General features: G+C 41.9%; 1 protein-coding gene across 6 annotated transcripts; it reads right to left on the bottom strand.

The window, feature by feature from the left end:
- Positions 1–362: 362 nt before the first annotated feature.
- On the bottom strand, positions 363–21,841 carry ptp4a3a (protein tyrosine phosphatase 4A3a). 6 transcript variants are annotated; one of them, XM_081703977.1, is made up of 7 exons: positions 21,628–21,841; positions 15,681–15,828; positions 7,726–8,254; positions 6,964–7,056; positions 4,291–4,421; positions 2,419–2,493; positions 363–1,454 (listed from the first exon to the last, which is right to left on the bottom strand). In XM_081703977.1, the coding sequence occupies exons 3-7, from the start codon at positions 7,966–7,968 to the stop codon at positions 1,337–1,339; spliced, it is 660 nt and encodes a 219-aa protein (XP_081560103.1). In that variant the 5' UTR covers positions 7,969–8,254; positions 15,681–15,828; positions 21,628–21,841; the 3' UTR covers positions 363–1,336. The 6 variants fall into 6 exon arrangements, with proteins under 6 accessions (XP_081560103.1, XP_026879151.3, XP_081560128.1 ...); XM_027023350.3 differs by lacking the exon at positions 15,681–15,828; XM_081704002.1 differs by lacking the exon at positions 15,681–15,828 and having other exon boundaries at positions 7,726–8,251.
- Positions 21,842–22,395: the final 554 nt, after the last annotated feature.

The raw sequence follows: 22,395 nt of genomic DNA, 5'->3' as shown, positions 1-22,395 counted from the left end.
ACTGCTCTTAATTAATGTAATTTAATCATCTTTACCAAGATCGCAAACACAATATACACAATATAATACACCAATATAATACACCAAATACAGACTATAGCTTTATAAATACTAAAATAAAAATGTAGCTTTGGTCATTGAGGGTTACATTTGGAAGTCTGCACATCCTTGTGCAGTTTAGAACATGTAATTTGCACCTGACTCACGTGGAACTGAATGTAATTTAAGTTTTGTCCTGCAGAGGGCCCCATGCTCATGTCTAAAGTGAAGCTTAAACATGACCGCAGTACATAAGCTGAGTCATGTCTCTATTCACGCATGATGCAGTCATCTCATTACGCATCAAAAGACGCTAGACCAGATGATTCATAAACAGACTTTATTATAGTCATCATCATCATTACAGCAGGAGGTATGCATTTCTCAAAATCAGAGAGGCATCTTAAACTTTGACACCAGTTCATGAGCTCATCAGAATAATTCAACCACAGAAGGCCACCTGTTCAATGTCAGATGTCTTCTGACCTGCATGCAACAGGCAGGCAATGGTATCACTAATAGGGACCCATGTCCACCAAACCCTGAAAGACCCATTTTCACACATAAAGTGACTTCTGGAACAATTCATCTCCATTTCATGAAAAGCTTAGAGAAAGAACATGATCAACAAATAAAACCACATTATATATAAGCATTTTTGATACTAAGTTCACAAAAGCCTTTATTTATTCCTCTTAGGCCATTTAATACAGGGGGCATGACTTTCTCCACAAGACTTCAAAGTCTCCGCTCATGTCTGAAGAAGTGTTGATGAGACCTTCTTCACATCCTTACAGTCCGTTTCCATTACTGCACTTATTCACAAAATTCCTAAATGTCATGGGAAAAGTCTACAGTAAGCGACAGTGTCTCAGAGCAGCAACAGAGGAGCTAAGGCTGTCAAATACTGGACCTGAGTCTCCAGAGTGCGAGAGAAACAGAAGGCCAAAAACATACCAAAAAAATAATAATTTTGAATGACACCCACTGGCTTCACATCAGCTAGTCCATCAGGCCCAAAGTTTTTTATTTGAGGTGTTTTTTTTTGTTTTTTTTTTATAGGTGTCATTCCTAGATAACTTTGGTGCTTCTTTTTGACCTGGGAGGGGGCGAGACCCCTGGCAACCTCTGACCTGAGAGGCGCAATGGCAGTATTCACTCTGTGGGGAGTTTTAGGCACCAGTGGGGAGACAGTCAGACCAAATCAGTTGCGACATTAACGGCAGGCCGCCAGAGTGCGTCCACTACGGCTCAGGGCGTGAAGTCGAGCTCAGGTGCGACTGCGGAGGTGCCAGCCTCACATCACACAGCACTTGTTCTTGAAGATATGCGGGTGCTTGTAGCGCAGTCTCTGCTTGGGCCGGTACTTCTCAAGAAATGTCAGCTGTTTGCTGTTTATTGCTCCCCGTCGCTTCCTGTGAAAACATGAGCAAGATGTCAACAGAACAATCAGCACTTGGTTTAAGCAAACCTGAGTGTTGTTATAAATTATATTACAGTGGAATTTCTGACCATTTAAAACTCTGTTTACAACACACAAAAATCACTAGAGATGTACAGTATCAGTATCACTATCAAAGTATCACCATCAGTATCACTAATGCACAGTTTCATGGTGAGAACAATTTTGAATTGTTATCATTTCGATATTGGAATTTTGGCCGATAATTTTAATTTATCCAAAAGATTAAACCTTGTTTAATTTAGGTCTCATTTGTATATTGTAAAATGATCATCACAGATGGTTAATTTTAATGGGCAATTACATTTTTTTTTTCTTTTTATGTGTTGAGCAAAGTATGTCTGATTACTATAGTTTTGCAGTTATATTAAAATGACATTTGAGAAAGGTTAGAAAGTAAAACAGAATTAAACTATTTTACTTAAAGCAAATGTATGTTTACAGTAATTCTACAGTAATGTCTGATTTACTTATTATGCATGGTTATGCACAATAAATTAATGATCCATTTTTTAGTTTAACAGGTCTTATACCCACTGCACTCCATATAAAGATTATAGTATATTCTTGCTTTAAAATGCATAAAGGTAAAATTAACAGGTATTAATATTGGATTTCATCACAACCAGATGATAATCACTGGTTATCGCATCGGCCCAAGAATTTCAATATTGGTTCAAGAATCACTAAAGCATTGTTTTCTTTATTCCCGATCAAAATGTTACTTACCAGGGCAGGGTCACCCAAGATAAAGTTCATAAGCTTAATAAAAACAACAGAATTATCCAACCTCACAGGAATCCATTTTAAATCCATCTGACTACATTCCAGCTCTGGCAAGGACTGTGTGATGACCACATGCAGCTGCAGTGTGTGTGTGTGTGTATGTGTGTGTGTGTGTGTGTGTGTGTACGTACTGCCTGATGAACTGAATGGCATCTTCATACTTCATCCCACTCTCTATCAGAGCCAAAGCCACCAGCACTGGAGCCCTGCAGAAAAGCTACACATGAGGAATGGGACACAAACCCCTTTTGCAAACAGGTGTGTGGGTGTGAGTGTGGAAAGTGAAAGTCATGTTCCAAGATAACCCCCCCCCCCCATCTGTCTTAAATCAAGAATAAAATGGGTCAAGTTACTGATACTTAGAGAAAACAAAGACTTCTAGGACTGTTAAGTATTAACCATCATTACAAAAAAAATTACTTCCTTAATTCTACTAATGGGGATCCTATGCAGAGTTGTTAAGATTAAGACTTAAAATGAGTTTATAAAAACCAGAGCTCTTCCTAAATACTGAATGACAGCCTCTGAGAAGATTCCCAAACAGTAATTTCCCCTCCCACTTTTCAGAACAAGCCCCGCTGAAGGGAGAATTTGCCTTCTGAATTAAATGAAAATAATGCCAGGCCAAGAAAACACTGGCAGTTTCTCAAGAGCTGAAGTCAATTCCCTGTGGATGAGAGAAATGTGCATTAGAACTGGGGGGTGGGGTGGGGGTGGGTTTCCCCACCTTGAAGACGCAAACAATACGACTATGATTCTCGACTCAGTGCCTTTATAACAACCATCATTAGCCCTGCTGCCTTTTGTTTAGTGTGTTTGACAGAGAGAGAGAGAGAGAGAGAGAGAGAGAGAGAGCGAGAGAGAGAGAGCAAGAGCGAGAGATAGTATGAACAGAACCCATAAGGCCCTTATGGGAACATAACTCCAAATATAACCAGCACTGTTTGCTTCCATATCTAAGCAGGCTTAGATATGAAAAGTATTTCCACCAGGTTGGTAAGTACCATACAAGCTGTTGTGTGTCAGTGTGAGAAAGAGAGTGAGTGTGTGAGTGAGTCTGAGTGTGTGTGTGTACGTACTGCCTAATAAACTGAATGGCATCTTCATACTTCAGCCCACTCTCTATCAGAGTTTTTGTGGTGCTGCTCAGAGGTTTCTGTGGGCAGAAATCTTCTATGCTCCTCTAGCAAAACTGCATCTAGGGCACCACATGGAGGCCTAGATGTGTACCGCTGGTGTCAGACACCATGCTCCATCAGAACAGAACAGTAGGGATCAAAACCGCAGGAAAGGTCAGACTGGACGAAGACCCCATTAGCGGAGAGACCCTAGTCTCATGTTGTAGGTTAAAGAAAGAGCACACACTGGAGAAGGCAAGTAAAAAGCGACTTCCTGTTTTGTCTTCGGGCTCTCACCCCACAGTGTTTCTAATAATAAAATAACAATACCAATACAACAACAACAAGAGTATGTCAGACAAGAGACTATGCAGTGGAGTGGTTGAGGGCCCACTTGGAGCTTTAGACAGATATCTTGCTGCCAGTTGAGACAACATGGCACTAGGCCAAAGAAGCTCATCAACCTTGGCAACAATCACCAGTAAAAATAAACAAATATTAAAAAAATGTCTCCTGAGAGAAGAGAGGTTTATGTTCTGGAGTGCACACAGTTCACATTCTTTTCCAGCTTAAGCTTCAAGGCTGAGCAAGAGAGAGGTGTATGTGGCACCAGGCAAGTGTACATGAACCTAAAAACCCTAGGAGGCACCTCTCTCCAATACACACACTCGCACCGTTCATACGGCTGCTGTCTGCAACTCAGTGTCAATCTGTTTAACTTCACCACACCTTATGATTCCCTGGTGAATTCTTCTTCTTTTTCTTCTAAATGATATGGTGATTTTTTGTATGCATGTATGGCAGAAGCATCCTAGGGTATTTTAACGTAGCAAATAAACAGAACCAGAGTGGATGCTGGCTAAGGCAGACTGGACACCGACTGACCTTCCAAGGCCAGCCACACAGTGAACGGCCACGCAGCAGCCCGGCTCCTCCATGAAGCGCTTCCTGAGCAGGTTCAGCCAGTCTTCTACCACTTTCGACGGAGGTGGAGCACCATCGTCAAACGGCCAGTCCTGCACACAAACACGTAGCGGTCAATAGCTAGCCTCTGGCAACACAGTCAGCGTTGTTGGTCTGCCTAACCCAATTTGTGAAGAGCTAGGTAATTGAGGGAATAGCTTTCACTGGCACAGAGCAGTGGGACACCAGGAGTGGAGATGAGAACACCTGGTCTAGATGTCCCTCACTTCAAGGTGAGTAAGATGGTGGTCTGCAAGAAAACAATGAAGTAAGCTCACCTGAATTGAGCTTAAGTTATGCAGGGTAAAAATGAACCAAGCATACATGCAAAGCCTAGCATTTGAATAAGGTTTAGGGCAGGGGGCTCTCAACCCAGTTCACAGTGACCTCTAACAAGCCCATGGTTTGTTCTATTCCAAGTCCTGATACTCAGGAACCACCGAAGGCTGCAGAACCTGATAACCTGGCAACAGCATGTTGGGTGCCTGAACAGAACAGAAATCCAGGTCCTGAGGCCAAACCTAAACCTCTGGTATAGGATCAGCTGCAGGAGGAATTTATAGTCAATATGATTTCCATTTATTTAGCTTTTTCTCTTTTTAAATGAGTCTGTTTGGGAGAGAATAATTCAGGCCTTTTTTTGTCCACATATTTATTTAGAAGGAATACAAGGTTTTAAGCTATTGATGGTGATACTGAGTAAAGTAGAGGCACTTGTTTCTGTTACAGAGCGCGTGTGTGTTTAAGTGTAAGAGATGAGGGGTGGTGAAGCATGTAGATGATAGCTGTCATTGCCCGAGTGTGGGCATACATGTGTGCAATCTGCCTCATGCCTCGTTGACCCCAAGGTAAAGAGAGGGGTCAGAGCCCTGATTCACAACTGCTACGGAACATTTTGCCCCATCTCTCTGCCCGTCCCCACCAAGCCCATTCCCGCCCACCCAAAACACCATGAAGGGGCCCTGATGCAATACAGCTGCCACCGGCAACGTGCCATGCACACATACGCGCGCGCGCGCGCACACACACACACACACACACACACACACACACACACACACACACACACACACACACACACACACACACACACACACACACAGAGCCCAGCACGTCCACATAAGTGCGAGCGCCCGTGAACACACAGCCACAGAGACTGGGCAGAGACTGAGCTCTGATTACAGGCCTTGCTCATAGAAGCAGTACAGTGCTTATATCACTGCAGTGTTGAGAGAAAGAAAAGTATATGACGTTAAACAGCACCCCCCCCCCTCCCCCCAAAGCTCTAGGGACATGACATTCAGGAAGGGCAGGAGAGTATGTGACACCTCCCAGGATAAAATCTGGAAGGAAAGTGAGCAATAAAGGGAAAAAAAAAAAAAAACTCTTTGAAACCTTTCAAAGGCCCTGATACAACTATCCTCACACCTTCCAAAGGATGAAAGGCAGCTTAGTCAAGAACTTTCTGAATGTGAGCAGATGGGGTCCACTGATGTAATGTGGGTTGGGTAAACAGCCCTGACCTAGTTTGGGAATTAGGTAGTAAGTTCTGTCTCTCTCTCTCTCTGTCTCTGTCTCTGCCCATACACACAAAAGAACAAGCACATAATCATGGTGACAAGAGCTGCAAACAATGCATGGTATGATATGTTTGCTCATTAAATCAAACAGGTATTTGACTTCAAATTACAGATGCAGTTCTTCATTTACTCCACCTTCCCGAGAGAGAGAGAGAGAGAGAGAGAGAGAGAGAGAGAGAGAGAGAGAGAGAGAGAGAGAGAGAGAGGGAGAGAGAGAGCACTGCTGATTGTTCCCATGAGAGCCTTGTTTGTCACTCATATCTCTTGAGTACTAGCTCTCAGGGGGCCTGGGTACAGCATTACCATACGCATGAAACAACGTCCTGAAAACACCACAGCATGTCCAACGTCCCGTGCCCTTGCTCAGCCTGAATGTACATATGAACATCCAAGGCTCAAGTTGCTCTGTGCTTTGTGACTGAGACAGATCTGAACACTTTGCCAGTGTTCTTGTGCCTGTCGTAAGCAGTATAACACATTCTGTGTGGCCTTCAATTCAGCAGAAGGCAGAGAAGCCAACAGACTCTGGCTTTTATATATATATATATATATATATATATATATATATATATATATATATATATATATATATAAATATATATATATAAATATATATGAACAAAAAGCAAAAAGGAAGAAGGTAGGGAGCTCAGACAGAGCAAGCACCAATGCTTCCTAGCAACAGGGAAATGTTGATGCTAGAATAAGTAATAAGAAACATGTGTAGTTCAGTGAACAGCTCTGCATTACGAAGTCAGTGTCATCGTGTGTGTGTGTGTGTGAGAGAGAGAGAGAGAAATAAGGGGTACATGAGGTCTGTGTCTCTGATAACCGTTTTAATGACCGGCCTCCTAATGATCGGCTCTGTCACACAATCTCATGGTCTGTGTGCAAGTCTCTTCCTCTGGTTCTCATTCTCTCTCTCTCTCTCTCTCTCTCTCTCTCTCTCGCTCTCGCTCTATTGCTCTCTCTGTAAACATGGTTTTGAAAAGCAGGAGAGCACACAAACACTCACCATCACAGTAATGCCGTCCTTCTCAAGTGGGGTCTTGTCATAGGTCACCTCACACACACGAACCACAGTTGTGGCGCCATACTTTTTCAGGTCCTGAAAAGAGCCAAAAAAGACTAAAGAAAACAAGATTTCAACATACAAACAAAACACACATTTGTATCATTTAAATATAAAAATAGCAGAGCATGCAGACAAACTCAAACATTTACATGTGCTATATCTAACATGATCGGTCTCCCTTCATATATATATATATATATATATATATATATATATATATATATATATATATATATATATATATAAATAAAAGGCAAGCACATCAGGTGAGTGTGAGTAAGAGCGCGCGGACGATGCATTTGAGATGCATGGTTGCCATGTGAGCGGGCACAGAAGCCTCCAAGCTGCACCTGCACCTCCATGCCATGTGACAGCATGGGATGGGTCACTGCAGTAATGGGGGCTTTGCAGATGCAGTGTTAGGGCTCGCCTTTTTAAGAGCATGAGCCAAGCGGAGACGAGGGCAAAATATATATATATATATACACACTTGTGTGGCTGTGCATGCACATGTACTTCCGGGGGAGTGAGGGATGATGGGAGGAACCATAGTAAAAGGATAACAGTGATTTTTTTGGTGGTGGGGGTGGGGGGTGGGTGAAAAGGACAACATAGAAAGAGTGCAAAGCATGAAATAAAGTGGTTCCCATAACAACAAAATGACTGGTGGTGCTGGGTCGTGAAGCTAGAGCTATGGTTCACCTCTGTGAAGCTGTTCAGGGTGGAGTTGGTGGGGTTGTGCGTGATGAGGAATCTCATGTTCTTGTAGCGCACCTCCACAGGGGCTGGCCTGTTCATCCGGGCCATGCTGGTTCTTTCCACAGCACAGACTCTCCAAGAAACTTTACGCAGCAGTGAAAAGTAAACCCAACAGCCCTGGCCTTGCTGAATTGTATTCAGTGTTTTTTGTTTGTTTGTTTGTAATGAAAATAAACTAAGGCTCATTCAAGACACTTGGGGTGCTTAAATTGTATTCCCTTGGCTTAACAAGCCTCTGTGTGAAAGCTTCCTTTTGGCAGGAACGCAAAGATCACCCCATTAGCTGCTGAGGCCAGGTGGTCAGACAAGGGGGCAGGGAGAAGGCTGATGAGGTGGAGATCAGTACAGGCCGGTGGGTGCAACGCAGAGCATCGTCCCCTGGCTCAAAAGCGCCGATGCTGAGCGTGGCAGTAGTCTCCAGCTCTCTGCAAGAAAGCCATGAAGTATAGTACTACAGCAGGAACTCCAACTGCTAGAGTGCGGGGGAGAGAGAGAGAGAGAGAGAGAAATAGTTTCATATTTTGTGTAATTTCATGATTTGAAACAAATATGGCACAAAGGATTCAAATACTGCATTGGTTTCAGTTTCAGAGCCCGAGATGGAGCGTCATGTACCAACATGTACCAACATGTTAGACTTCAGAGTTGCACAACATATCCTGTTGTAGGCATCTGGCAGTTTTTATTTCATACATCATAAGAAACTTTAGTCACCTGGTGTATGGTTTATCAGAATACGTCACAAGCATAGAAAAACCTTCTGATGTGTCTACACAAACTTCATATTACATGGTCTTAGCTAGTGCAAAATATTCTGACAATGTGATTCTCTCATAGAATCCACAAACCTTCAAAAGTTTATTTATTTTAGCCATCCAGATCAATTATCAATATATATTTTCAAATCCACGGGTAAACATGCATCACTAGCACGTTGAGCTTTAGATTAATTTGCGGTTTTTCATAGATAAATTGGTTTACCCGGAGCTGGCTTGCAACCTGCGCTCCGCTAGAGCGCATTTCAGATAAACACTCGCACTCACCTTTGAAGTGGATTGTGTCAAAATATAACACATATGTTTGTGTCTTTTAAAAGCCACAGTGAATTCGTTCAAGTCAGGAAAACATTCAACTCAGAAACTGTTAAGAAAATATCGTTATTCCGAGAGGCGCACTGGGGGCGTGAAACAGAGTACGCGAAAAAGAGCGCCGACAGACGAAAGCAAGCCGAGCGTAAGTCTGCTGCGCAATTTCTCTTTGCAAGCCAGCCATCACAGCTAGTGACACGGGTAACCCTGCGCAAGGTACTTTAAACTTTCTAGACGATGGGTCAATTACAAATAAATGCGCCCAAGATTTGACCGGCTTTCTGGAGTCTCAAGTTATGTCGGGAAGTGATAACATTTTACGACCCAAATCTGCCACGTTATCGTCGAAAGTTACTTTAGATTAGAGATGCTTCGTTTGCTTACTCACCGACCTTTAGAAAAAAAAAAAAGCATATTTACTTGAACATACCACAAAACAGCGCGCCGAAGTAATGATTCTTGGTGACGCTCATTGAAGTTTTTTTCCTGAGTGTACGATTTAGAATAGAGGAGTGTGACATTACAAACACCAGTCAAATCAAACGAGCTTCAATTCGAAGGATAATAGTCGGTCCTGAATGCATTTAGTAATTAGGCTCGACAAAGCACCTTAAAACGCACCACAGAGCACGCCAACGGGCAAAATATCCTTCACGAACACTGAAAGGCTTCTCCAATTTATCTCTTCCACCCGCCAACATGGAAAGCAAAGTTTGTCCTCCATCAACTGATATTTGCTTCGGAAGTGGCATTGCATTGTGCTTTTACTACTGCTATATTTCAACACGGCATGGCACATTTTACAAGATAATCTCGAAATGGTCCCACACGGTACTTGGTCGTGTTCCTTTTTGCTCCCACGCAGCTGAAGTTACATGTGGGTGGTTGCACATGTAGACACATGTACAGCTTATCTACTGATGGCATTGATCGGTCAAAATTCTTGCTGTCGGATAGCGGTTAATGTGCGCGTCCCTGTTTCGAAACGTATCGGAGTGTAAATCAAACAACTGCCGTTCATAGGCCAATGTATTATAAAGATTTTACACAAATCTAATCCTGAACTTGTGAAACAATACCGACTTCAAATGGGAATAGGTCTGCTATCCAGATGGGTTAAAAATATTCTTAATGAGATCTTTTAGCGAAAAGCAAGCATTTTAAATTAAAGCTTTGGACCGACATTTTCATATAAAAAAAAAATGTGATCCTCCTGCCGGTAAACAGATGCTGAACTCGGAAAATGGATTAGAAAAGCGTGAGATAACGTCACACCCTGTCTCTCTCTCTGTGTGTGTGGGGGGGTAAGGGCGGTAAGCACGCTTTTTTACCCTTTAATGCACGAAAGTACGATAGCGATGATCCAAAGAGCTGTGTGAGGTCCTTCACTCTCTGTTCACCGGGGTTATGGACAAACACAGACACACTTGTCTGAATCAGAAGAGGGGTAAAAAATCATACTGCCATGTATTCATAGCACAGGCTGAGGAGGGAGATTTTTTATCCGCAGCTACAGACCGGTGATTGTGATGCTGTGGTGAACTGCACTACCTATCGTCTTCAACACAACAGCCCTTTCCCATAAGCGCAAAAATAACAAGTAAACATGTGCACTGACGAGTTGAAGAGTCGCTGTGGGCATCTAGGAAGTTTGTATGACAGTGCTTTGAAAAAAAATCACCCACACAGGGAGATAATAGCAGTTTAATTGACAGCAAAGAGGAATTTCTAAGGGGGAAGGTGGGGCTAGCTAGTTCAGCTTCACTGCAATATGAATAGACACATCAAAAGAGAAACGGAGGTTCCTTAGGCCTACTTGCAACTCAAGACACATGCCCTTTCATCACTTTGCCAAGACACAAGCAGGTAGAAACAGCTTAGAGAACTCCATTTGTTATTTCTTGGAAGCACCACGATTTGTAGAATTTGTTGCTCTGTAGTTCATGTTACATTCAGAACCAGTATTTTGAGTTGCTGTTTTTCACTAACCAGGTCCACAGACGAGGACAAAAGAAAAGAGGAAGCTCAGCACTGGATCCTCAGGTGACAGTGATGGTATGCAGAACAACATTCAGATATGTCTGACTAGCGGTGGCGTAACCCCCCACCTTTTAATTTTTAGGTCTGTGCATCATTCCAGACATTCTTGAACGCAGAAATATCTGTAGCAAATATTTCCCTGAACAGTTTGTGATGGACATAGTAAGTTCGTCAACTTCATACCAAATAAAATCAAAGAAAATAAAGACAGAAAAGCTGACAACCCCTGTATTTAAAACGGAACCATTTAGCCATGACCACAGAGGCGGTGACGAGTCCTGGTGAGGACTGCCCACAGAGCTGGCCCAGAATGTAGACCGTGGTCTCAGTGTAGACAGGGCAGGGCTGTTTTGACCAGTACCTTCCAGCACTGAGGCCTGTGGGCTCACCGCGTCTGACGCACCTGCCTGGTAAAAATAGGCCCCAGCAGCTGTCTCGTGGTGCATTTATCTCGAGCACAGCCAAGCAACATGTTTTTAAAATCAGTCCATCTTAGCAAGGTTTCTTTTATAGACTAAGTACCAATCTGAGCAATGGAAACATCTGTAATTGAATTGACTCTGGATGCTGTAAGTGGGGGGCAGCAACCATTAATTTTTTGAAAAACATGACGAATTTATCTTGCAGGCATGCTATCAAAAATGAACAGGCATATTGGAAGCCTGCACGACTGTTACTGTGTCATAACAGATATACTTGCCAGTTTTAGATAAAGCATCGTGGTAATCACTTTCACTCATCATGTAGTTAGCTACAGCGTGATGGGATGAAAGACTCATCCAACTCAGCATACAGGTTTAATTGCCGAGGAATTTATGGAAAGGAAATGAGACATCATATGACCAATGGCATGTTGCATAATAGAACAAGACTCTTCCCTAATGGCCAGTGGGTCCGTATGTGGTGTGACGTCCTGGAACGCTCATGTGAGCAGGACTGCTGTTCTGTGTAGCAGAACAAACCCACCCCTCACCCCCCTCAGGTGCAAATCTGTTACGCCACCTCATCAAGCTCTTCTGCAATTTCACATAACTGGGGACCTCCTAGGAATTTCAAAGGCATGAAACTACCATGGATGTACATATGATGTCCGCATACATGTGAGTTTTCATGACCATGGCCCTAAAGAGAACAGGCACTTCATTACTTCAAAAGTGAAACAAGAAACTTATAGTCATTTATTCTCTGAATACAGATAAGTGTTGGAGAGATCTTTGTAGCTTTTCAGTACTACAAATAAAGTGAATTCCTATGTCTAATTAATGATTATATAACCTTCACCAAACGTTCTGAGAGGTAGTCTTGACTACATTCCCCAGTGCTTTTATATGAAATGTGCTCCCTGTGTCTGTAAAGCCATGAGCTGCAATACAGAGATGCTCAAGGCAAACATCCATTTGCATGGCTCAAATTTGTAATGCAAAGGTCCAGATGGATGGTGATATGATGTCTGCGTACGTGTAAGTTTTCATGACAGTGTGTATAAATTGAGTGAGGTGTGTTTGACAGCAGAGAGGTTTAAGGTGAGCAAATCATTGCAACAGGTTGTACACGATGGACGGACTCCATGTCTTGAGCAAAACACAGAACTGCAGGCACTCTGGAAAAACACTGAATTCAATTTACCATTTCTTGTAATTAAAATGCACACGAAACTGCCTTTTATACATTACATGTTGTTTTGCTAAGAATGTTGTGAAATTTATGACCTTTTATACCAGCTGGACCATTAAAAAAATCTTAATTCCCGAACATCACCATAGTCAAAAGGGGAAGACACACAAACACACAATAGCCCTTACCCTTTGAAATGAGATATAGACCTTGAAAGAGAGTTACTCTAATGCAGACTCTCTCGTGTGTCATATAGTGACACATTCACAATTAAACACATAATGTTTAACATGACATCTCATAATAACTAGTGATTTAACTGGCAATTAAAAAAAAGAAAAGGAGATACCCAAAGACTTGGCATAAATGCCAACTCAGGACCTTAAATCTCATAGTGGGTGCCCAGTTTCTAACGGAAATGGCCTTATAATGAACCCAAAGAGACTCTGTGACCACCTCACGGTTCCTGCAGTGACATTCCTCACTGATAGCTTCCAGTCAGTAGCTTGGAGATATAGCCATACTCCGTCATGCCGAAAAACAGGAAGAGGCCTGCAATATGCAAGAGCCCCAGGGCAGGACATGGAGATCCAACAGCGGAAAAACTGCTCTCGCATGAGATCTGTCCTTCATCAAATCATACAACGTAGAAGACATCACAGACAACAGGCCTGGCCATGCTATGAACAATCTGTTTGTGACAGCTTTTTGATATCTAAAGAAAAAGGAGCCTGGCACTGTTCTCTTGGAAGGGCTCTGGCTATGAGAGTTGCACAATAAGCCTTTTCTCCTGGTTGCACAGAAAGCAACTGTTACTGGAGGTTTTCAGAATGCCACGTCAGGGTGACTAGCTTGACATTTACAACCCGAAATAAACTAGGTCAAACGTGGCCTGGGATGGAACTAACAACTACTTTAATAAAATATAATGTTTTGTTTACATATTCTATTCATTTTGTATTCTTCACAAAAATGTAGAGGTTCAAACCTAGTTTTCCACTGAAGTAAAGTTAATGCAATGTTAACTTTAGTTAAGGAGCAAAGTAGCCTGTGATTTGTTTAAGGCAACAAGAGAAATCTTGCTTGGAAGATGCTGGAACAATTTTCAAACATGTTATAACCAAGCACCAAAAAAAGAGGATATTTCTCTTAAAGATGGTCTTTTTTTTGAAAATCATCATCATCTTCTAAGAGAAGACCCGTGTAAACTTTCAAGTATTAAGAAGACATACAACCTGCAATTTCTGCCGTGGCATTAATGATTTTTAGGAAATACTGGGTACTCGACAAGTAATCAGGAGGTTTCCAGTTCAAGCCCAACCACTGTCAATCACTGTGGGGTCCCTGAGGAAGACCCTTAACTCTCAATTACTCTAGCTGTATTAAGCCATAATTGTAAGTCACTTTGGATAAAAGTGTCTGATAAATGCTGTAAAAGTTAACATTTTCATGCATGTATGACCACTGAATCACTGTCATTTGAAAATAATCACTGTCTTAGAGCCAAACCACCTTAACTATAAAAGGTACCGGTACCACCTGGCACATTCTGCAAAGTTCATTTCACTGTGCATGTTCTTGAACCACTGTTGTCCATCTATGCCACTGTAGCTCAGCCATTTTAGATCAACCTTAAAAAAAATAAAAAATTAGAAAAATAGCACTATTGTACCACACCCTTGTTAGAAGGTTTTGTCTTTGAAGTGACACTGGTAGCTACTCAGCAACCAAACCAATTGACTACAGTTATTATTGACATTACTGATACCATCATCATTAATGCCATCAATTGTTACATGGCTAAACATGGTGCCTATTACCATGGTAACTAGAGGTACAAAAGCTTGAGATTGACAAATTTTGCTTTTCACAAAGTTTGCTGCTTCAGTGTTTTTAGATATTTTGTCAGATGTTCCTATGGTATACTCAAGTGCAATTTTAAGCATTTCACAAGTTTTTTTTAACTTTGACACATACATCAAGTTTATGAAAAATATTTAGTGCTGCCCCTTCTTTTTCAAGACTTCTGCAATTTACCCTGGCATGCTGGATATCAGCTTTCTGGCCAAATCCTAACTTGATACCAATCTTTATTCATGGCAGTGTTCTTTGGCAAAAACAGTGAGTGAGCCCATGAATGAGAAGCAACCCCAGAAACGAATGGTTTCAGGAGTCTTTGCTGTGGGCCTGACACAGGACTCATGGTAGCTCTCACCTTTTCTTGTCCAGACAATCATTTTTCCAGATGTGCCAAACAGTTTGAAGGGGGCTTCATCAGAGAAAACCTTAGCCCAGTCCTCTGAAGTACAATCCCTGTACTTCCTGTAGTCTGTCCTTGATGTTGTTCTTTGAAAGAAGTTGCTTCTTTACTGCCCTTCTTGACACCAGGCCACCCACCACCTCACTGTGCTTACAGATGCACTCACACCTGTCTGCTGCCAGTCCTGAACAAGCTGTGCCCCGGTAGAGACCCAATCCCATAGCTGAATCCTCTTTAGGAGACGTTCCTGACCCTTGCTGGATTTTCTTGGATGCCTTGAAGCTATGGTTAACAGAAGAAGACACCGATTTCAAGCACCTCACCCCTTTTAAAGCAACCAGTTTGCATTTCTAATTCAAACAGCTTGACAGAGTGATATCAGATACCTTGTCCTCATTAACAATTTCTCCTGAGCTAAGGAGAAGATTTGATACTGGACCAGTACTGTAGATTTGAGAGGGAAAAACAAACGCTTCAGGCAGAAACACCACAAAAATCCACAGGCCTTCAAGTAAAGCATATACTCAAGCCAAGAAATAATCCTCCACCAAATCCCACATCATGTAATTATGAGATTTATGGACACTTTACAAGTTTCTGTTGTTTGCCAGACGCCCACCTAGAGCTACACAGCAAGCCGACTCAGCAAGACACAATAGCGCCATGCAGCCATCTTAGGTGGAGGAAAATTACTTGTAGACATTCTGACTTATTCTTGTTTTGTTTTTCTTTTTAACCACATGATCACTCAGCTGTAAAATGCAACACAGGATGTTAGGGTGACAGAACAGGTGCCTTTTCCTGCCAGATGTAAAACTAACAATACAGCTATAAGATTAAAGTGCAACACGCTTTGTACTTCATCGTTCTCCTCTTATGAAAAAGCACGACCATACCGACTCACTAGCCTATACTCGCTCATGTCCTCTTCAGAGGAGCACATCAGGGACTGCTGTTCCAATAGCACTCAGATAGGCCAGGAATGCCCAAATTTGTCAGACCAGAGATGGGGAACATGACGCAGGAAATCCCTTATCCTGCCTCCTGAGAGAACACACACACACACACACACACACACATACATACATACACTTCAGCAAAGTTTGAGAAAGCAGCATTTCATTAATAAATGACAAAGTTCTCAGCATCTTTCAGTGAAACCTGAGCATTCAAGCCTTTTATATGTGAACAAGACATACCAATAGCACACTGCACTGCAGTACTGTGACCTAGCTGAACAAATTGAGGTACCATTACTTACAATAATGGAAAATCATAAAATGCAGGTGCAAATACACCATGATCTAATATGACAAAAACTAAAAGGACACGCTGCATTATACTATATGGAGGATTTTTTTGTTTGCGGGATATTCTCTGCTTCTGCAGCTGTGATGTTATTTTGATGTGAGATGGTTTCCTGTCTGAGACTTGCAGCTGGACCTTCAGTCTCGTGAAGAAAAAAAAGAAGGAAAAAAGGGAAAGACAATGCAATAGCAGATGGGGGTTGACCTGTGAGACAAAGCACAAACACTTACAGCTTTTTCCGAAATGACAAGAGCCTCACTTTGAATTTCCAATGCCATTTTCATGCACCACTCATCTCCTGACAACACCTGCTTGAATCAAGTTTTTTAAAGCCACTATGTCTGTGTTCAATTAACCATCCAGTATCTCAGTGTGACTGCAGCAAACAAGAGCATTTCACTGAAAGCTGGAGAAAAGGTCTTAACTTGACACTGCAAAGTAAACCTCAAAATTCTCAGTGCTGTGAAATGCCATGTGAATCCCTCTGCCACAGAGGGTTCCACTCTCCACCTCCTCCATCTGAAGTACACAGTCACTTCTGTACCCAGTCCAGCCGAAACCTCACCAACCGCCACTTTTCTGCTTTGGGCTCGAAGATGGAAATGTCCAGTTCTTGAAGAGCATGAGGCACTAGGACAGATCCAGGCACAACCCTCGTGGCCATGGCTCCATCCTAATGAAAATTCCACAAACTCTATAGGCCTGCGATGCTAACATGGAAACTTTGTACTCATTGGTAGATCACCACTCATGATTTTTGCTCAGCCAGACCAAGTAGCAACACAACAGAAAACAACAACAATGTTTACCCCCCCCCCCCAGTTACAGTTGTGTTAAAGTTTGGATAGCAACCCATGGTTCTTTAATTAAAGAGGGTTTTTTTTTTACAAATACTTCATGAAATCAGAACAATACATTTCTCTACTATGGAGAAGAGTCAACAATGGGGAACTTTTACTGTAACAATATGGTTTCCACAGACTTTTTTGACTACGGCCTGTCAGAATGCACCACTGACACCGCAACACCTAGTTGAAGTTAATTTCATGTCACTCCTTTAATCCCTGCCCCATTCTTAAAACTACAGCCCCCAACATGCATCACTCATAAAATCCCATTCAACTCTGGAATCTTTAAACTTTCTTTCTACATAAGCTATTACTTAAATATTAATGTAATTAGCTCCATAACCTGAAATGCACAGCAGAGGGGATGGTGTCTTTCTTTATGATGTAGGCTGTGAAGAGGGGGTTTCTCTAAATAGGAATCCTGACAGAAGCATTGACTAATTTCTAACATTAGCACTAAATAATCACAGTTTAAGAGGCAAGTCACTAAAATGTGGGGGTGGGTGGCATACCGGTATTAAGAGTATACTGGTATGACGCAGTGCCATGGTATGGATTTTGCCACAACACAAAAAGCCCAAGAAAAGCTAATCAGTAACAGCCACCTCACGAGACAAAATAAACATGAACATCTGCAGCTGGCAACATAAAAGACCTTCACTCTTATTAATTATTCAAAACAAAAATGCAGTGTTAAACCGTACATGTACAAGCAGATTATTACTCGACTTCCATTTAACTGCTCTGCTAGACATGTTACTCAGGCTACTAGAGTAAACACATGTTACTCTTCCCACGTGAGTGGAAACATTAGTACACGTTGCTAAGTCGATTCCTAACCATTATTTTGGAGAAACAAAACCAAGTAGAAGAGGATTGTAGGAAAACGTAAATGCAACCGAGACCAAAGCAAACCTCAAAGACCTGGTTCCAAAAAGAAGCTGTCCTCTGTAATTGGAAATGGAATTGGGTTACATTCAAAGTTTCCGACCTTAGCCAGCAAACTATATTGTGCAAGTTATGCTGATACACTTATTAGCTAAAATTTAGAAAACACCAGCAATCTCTCTCTCACCACTTGAAAACCACACATTTGTAAGTATGAGAAAGTGACAAGAGTAACCTGTGTGTACACACATACCTCAGTGCTTTTAGTCCTGCCTGAATCAGTCATTTCAATCATTTTTACAGACAAAACATGAGAACGTAATGATTCTAGCTCATTTCACCTAATATAACAACTGATAAATAACCAAGTTATTTTAATTCCCAGAAAATTGCCATGTCAGTAAATTTTCCTCCAGAAAATGAGTGTTAGAAACTTTTCTCAAGTATATAAATGTTCAAGGAAGCCTTGACTTACCAAAGGCCTTCAGAGGAGTAACACTTCTACTTTAGGTAAATTATACTACATGTATGTAGCCTGCTAATATTTAAACCCAAGTTATTGTTACAAGTGGTTTTATTAAATGATCACAATTTTTCACTGAAGTCGCAGGTTCATAATAGCCCTAGACAGATAATGTTTAATTCATATTTCATGCAGAAATAATGTTTTGTAGTTAGGACTAGTGAAAGCATAGAGATTTTATTTTCTGTACTTTTTGAAATATGTAGTAATACAGCTATGAATACAGTAATAGCCGTCATGCACTTGCCATACCAATGTTTACCCCTTCAGGAGCAATTATATTAAAATCTTAAACACAAATATACCATTACCATCCATGCATCAAATTATATCATGATATAGATTCAAGGTCATACAGCCCAACCCTAAACCCATTTAGTGCTCTTGATATTTGCTCTAATCACATCCAGAATTTGACCTCTCCATGTATCTTCAGCCCTTTGACAAGCATATCAGTGGAAGCAAGTGATACAGAAGCTCTAAAATGATCATGTGACTTAAACTGTGGCTCTCTGCCTTTAAAGTATGCTACTTGGAATGGAAGAGCCAAATGCCCCGGGAAAGTAAACTTCGACAGTGAAATGTCACTCGCCACTAAGTCACACTCCAGAACTTCTGAGTTGTAGTGCACACAACCTAATTAGCTCCCTGGTGGGTCAAACAACACAGCCAACATGTTTACTCAGCAACGGTTACAAAGGTCCCCTGTAATGTGTATGCCTGCTTGAAAACAAATGCAGTCTGAATATTTTGTTCATCTATAAGGTTCTTATTTCAAATTTTGATCATTTACATTTTTGTAAACATTGGTGATCCTGTTGAGACCAAAAAAAAACCTGTGCAAACACATTAGCTCTGATGAACAAGCCCTTGACTCTAGCAAACTGACAAGTGATTTTTGGTCTCACTATTAAAACCATGTGAACACAAAATCTTGCATCAGTAAGTGAAAACCCATGCAGCTGAGTACAAAAACACAAACCCATGTGCCTCTCCAAGGCTGGAGAAACGTGTGCTTCGGCAGTTTCAAATAAAAGCCTTTAGACATTAACTCCTTATCTGAATAAAACTTACTGGACCAACTTGAATGCCCCATGCAACAAAAAGCAGATGAAACCTGTTGTTACAGTAAGACCCCCCTGACAGCCATGCCTGTAGTGTGTGGTGGACAACCGTTTATCTGCAGCAGCCTACGTGACCCAAAACTGTCGCTGGTCAACTGCTTTGTGATGCCCATCGATCTCAGGCCAGGCTTCAAAGCCGCCGACAGGCAGCTGTTTATTTACACTCATTTTGTAGAAGCGGATAAGCATCGTACTCGAGAGATGAGGATGGATGGCCCAACTCCACTGAGGAAAAGGAGAAAACAATAATAATAAAAACTAGAGTAGCTTCAGGCTTCAGTCTGAATGAGATAAAGAATGAGATAAAGAGTTTACAACTACTCAAACTTGCGACTTTCACATCAGCTATGCAAGCACGAAACCTCTTCCCATCCAAGGACTGTGTGGCTATAAGGTCTTTTAGTTGCTGCATGTACTCTGCAGACTGTACAACAGAGCCTCTCCCTGGGCCAAGATGAGCCTGTGGTCAGGCCTAATTGAGTACAGCCCAGGGCTAAGTAGGATCCCAAGAAATCTCACAATAAGGGGAGCCCCATGGACAAATCCCAGACGCAATAAGAACCTTCAGATGACATATGAAGAATTCCTGGACGTCACTGGGAGTACAGAAACAGCTCTTTCTGGCATGAGGACAGGGGGTCATGTGGAAGTATTTATTTGAGGCTCAGGACCCTCTAGGGGAAAGCTCTGTAGAATTCTTGGTCCTGAGAATCCACTGGTATTTTTCTCACCACATACGGGATCACAGCAGGGAAAGTTTTGTGCTGTGGTGAGCAACCATCTATTAGTAAATAAATAAATAAATAAAAAACCCAAATAAAAATCATTTTGAAAATGTACCAAAAAACAAGCCAAGAACGTCACACAACATGAACCCTCACGAGTGCAAGGGCATGGCTGATAAAGCACTTCGAAGCCCATCTGATCTGCGTCTGAAGCGTCCTTGGGGTTCAAGAGGGATGACGCAAAGTGGCAAAACCATGTCACATCAGCAGACGCGCCCCTGTGCGAGGGTCCAGCCCGGCTCCGAGATTTTCCAACTACACAAAAATAGTGCAAGAGCCCTTAAGATTGAAGTGTTTGGAGTGCAACTTGTTGCTGAACTGCGCATACACTTTCAAGATTCTTCGCAAATAAATCAAATACTCTAGATCGTTATGTAAGTCCATGAAAAAGGGAAAGGGAAAAAAGGCGCACGCGTTATGCCAAAATTACTTGTTGCTATGCTGACTGTTTTAACTCATAAAACACAGTAACAAGAGTTGGACTTTACTGTTGGCGAGGCTATTGTTGTTATAAAGCTTATTTTAACACCAGCAGAAAGTCTGTGTATTCTGTAGCACGTTATGCCGAAAAAAAAAAGTGTGGTGTAAATTCTCGTTCACTAGTCCACACTCACAGCATTTAAGATACTTTCAGACTACAAATGCTGGTTCACTTTCCAGCAACTCTTCCATACCAGTAGCTACACCTTTGGCAGGCTGCCTGACTGATTTGCTTCTCCGTATTAGGAAGGATTTAACCCAACTAAACTTAAATGTCAGATAAACGTAAGCCAAGCTGTGCCGATAACCATTTCTTAAATAGCTACCGAGACGTGTATTGTCCATGACTGGTTGGAGGTATTTGTCACGACGACATAACGTTTCTAGTAAGGAGTTCAGGGTGGGGAAAACTAGTCAGACGAGTAATACGGTCCTCATTTGCAGGACAGATTTGTTTACCTCACCGTGCTACTCACTATCGCTGTAGGTACGACAGAGAAAGAAACACGGGAAACATGCAGTAACTATATACCGAATAGGACCATTTCGCAAGGGCTCACCGTCAGGACTCGCTGGCCTAAAACTGCAGAAAAAGATCTAGGTTGTTTTCTGTGATACGCTTGCTAGCCAACATATAAAAAAGGCCAAATCTTACCATCCATCCAAGTGGAGTTAGTCTCTTTGAATACCTTTAATTAAAACTCTAGTTAAACTGATAAACCTGTGCCACAGCAATCCGACAGAAAGCCGGTATGGACGGCACGCCAGCTGTGTTCACATGGTGCGGAAAAACCTCAACACTCGCCAGCATATGTTTCGTAAACATACACAAACGTTATGCATGTCGTATGGAAATTAGCATTTCGCGTTAAACTAGCTTCACTTACCCAGTTAGACGTGTTCATCTGAGTGCTATTTCTAATTCTCTCCATCCATGTTGATAACTCGAGGCGAGCTCGCGGTCCTCCCACGACTCCCGAAATCCTACGTCACAGGCCCGGCTGCACGCGGATAGGCGATAGCGAGGACCATGCCGGCGAGCGGCAAATAAAACCTCTTTTGTGTCAGTTGCCGAAACGTCGATGCGGTCATTGGTATGGTAGCATGGGTTTGGGACAAATAAAACTGATACAGGATTAAACTGAATCCATTCTATGTCTTTCGGCCTCGGCTGGCGCAGTGTTTTAAAGTTGGAAGGAAATGTGCCACTGCCACTGTATGGCTCCTCCTAGTGTGCATAATGTACATTCACGATTCTATCGACCGCAGTTTTCTGAAACACTCAAATTAAACGGCTACTACCGTTACGGTTGCTAATAATGCTGTATATAGAAAACTACATTCTGCTCAGTGGTTAAGGTACTTGATTAGTAATCAGAAGGTTGCCAGTCAGTCCAACCACTGCCAAGTTGCCACTGGTGGGCCCCTGAGCAAGACCCTTATCCCTCAGTTGTATTCAGTCATGATTGTAATTCGCCTTGGATAAAAGCGTCAGCTAAATGCTGTAAATCTAAAAATATTTAAGACTGGCCACCTTATATACTTTATTTTCTAACAGTTGGTCCAACTGAAAGAGTACATTCTAAGCAGCAAATGCCGAATGAATCAACAGGTCATTGAGAAAACCTTATATAAATTCAATATTTCAAAACAAA

Source organism: Electrophorus electricus, chromosome 2, assembly GCF_041902795.1.
Source record: "Electrophorus electricus isolate QZ-2024a chromosome 2, ASM4190279v1, whole genome shotgun sequence".
Lineage (NCBI taxonomy): Eukaryota > Metazoa > Chordata > Actinopteri > Gymnotiformes > Gymnotidae > Electrophorus > Electrophorus electricus.
The sequence above is the reverse complement of the archived record's forward strand: the minus strand, read 5'-3'. Positions and strand labels throughout refer to the sequence as shown.

Coding starts and splice junctions, on each gene's coding strand:
- ptp4a3a (XM_081703977.1), bottom strand. CDS start 7,968: ATGAGCCTTAGTTTATTTTCATTACAAACAAACAAACAAAAAACACTG. Junction 4,422..6,963: donor AGGACGGCATTACTGTGATG/GTGAGTGTTTGT, acceptor GTTTGTGTGCAG/GACTGGCCGTTTGACGATGG. Junction 1,455..2,418: donor GCCATTCAGTTCATCAGGCA/GTACGTACACAC, acceptor ATGTTTTCACAG/GAAGCGACGGGGAGCAATAA.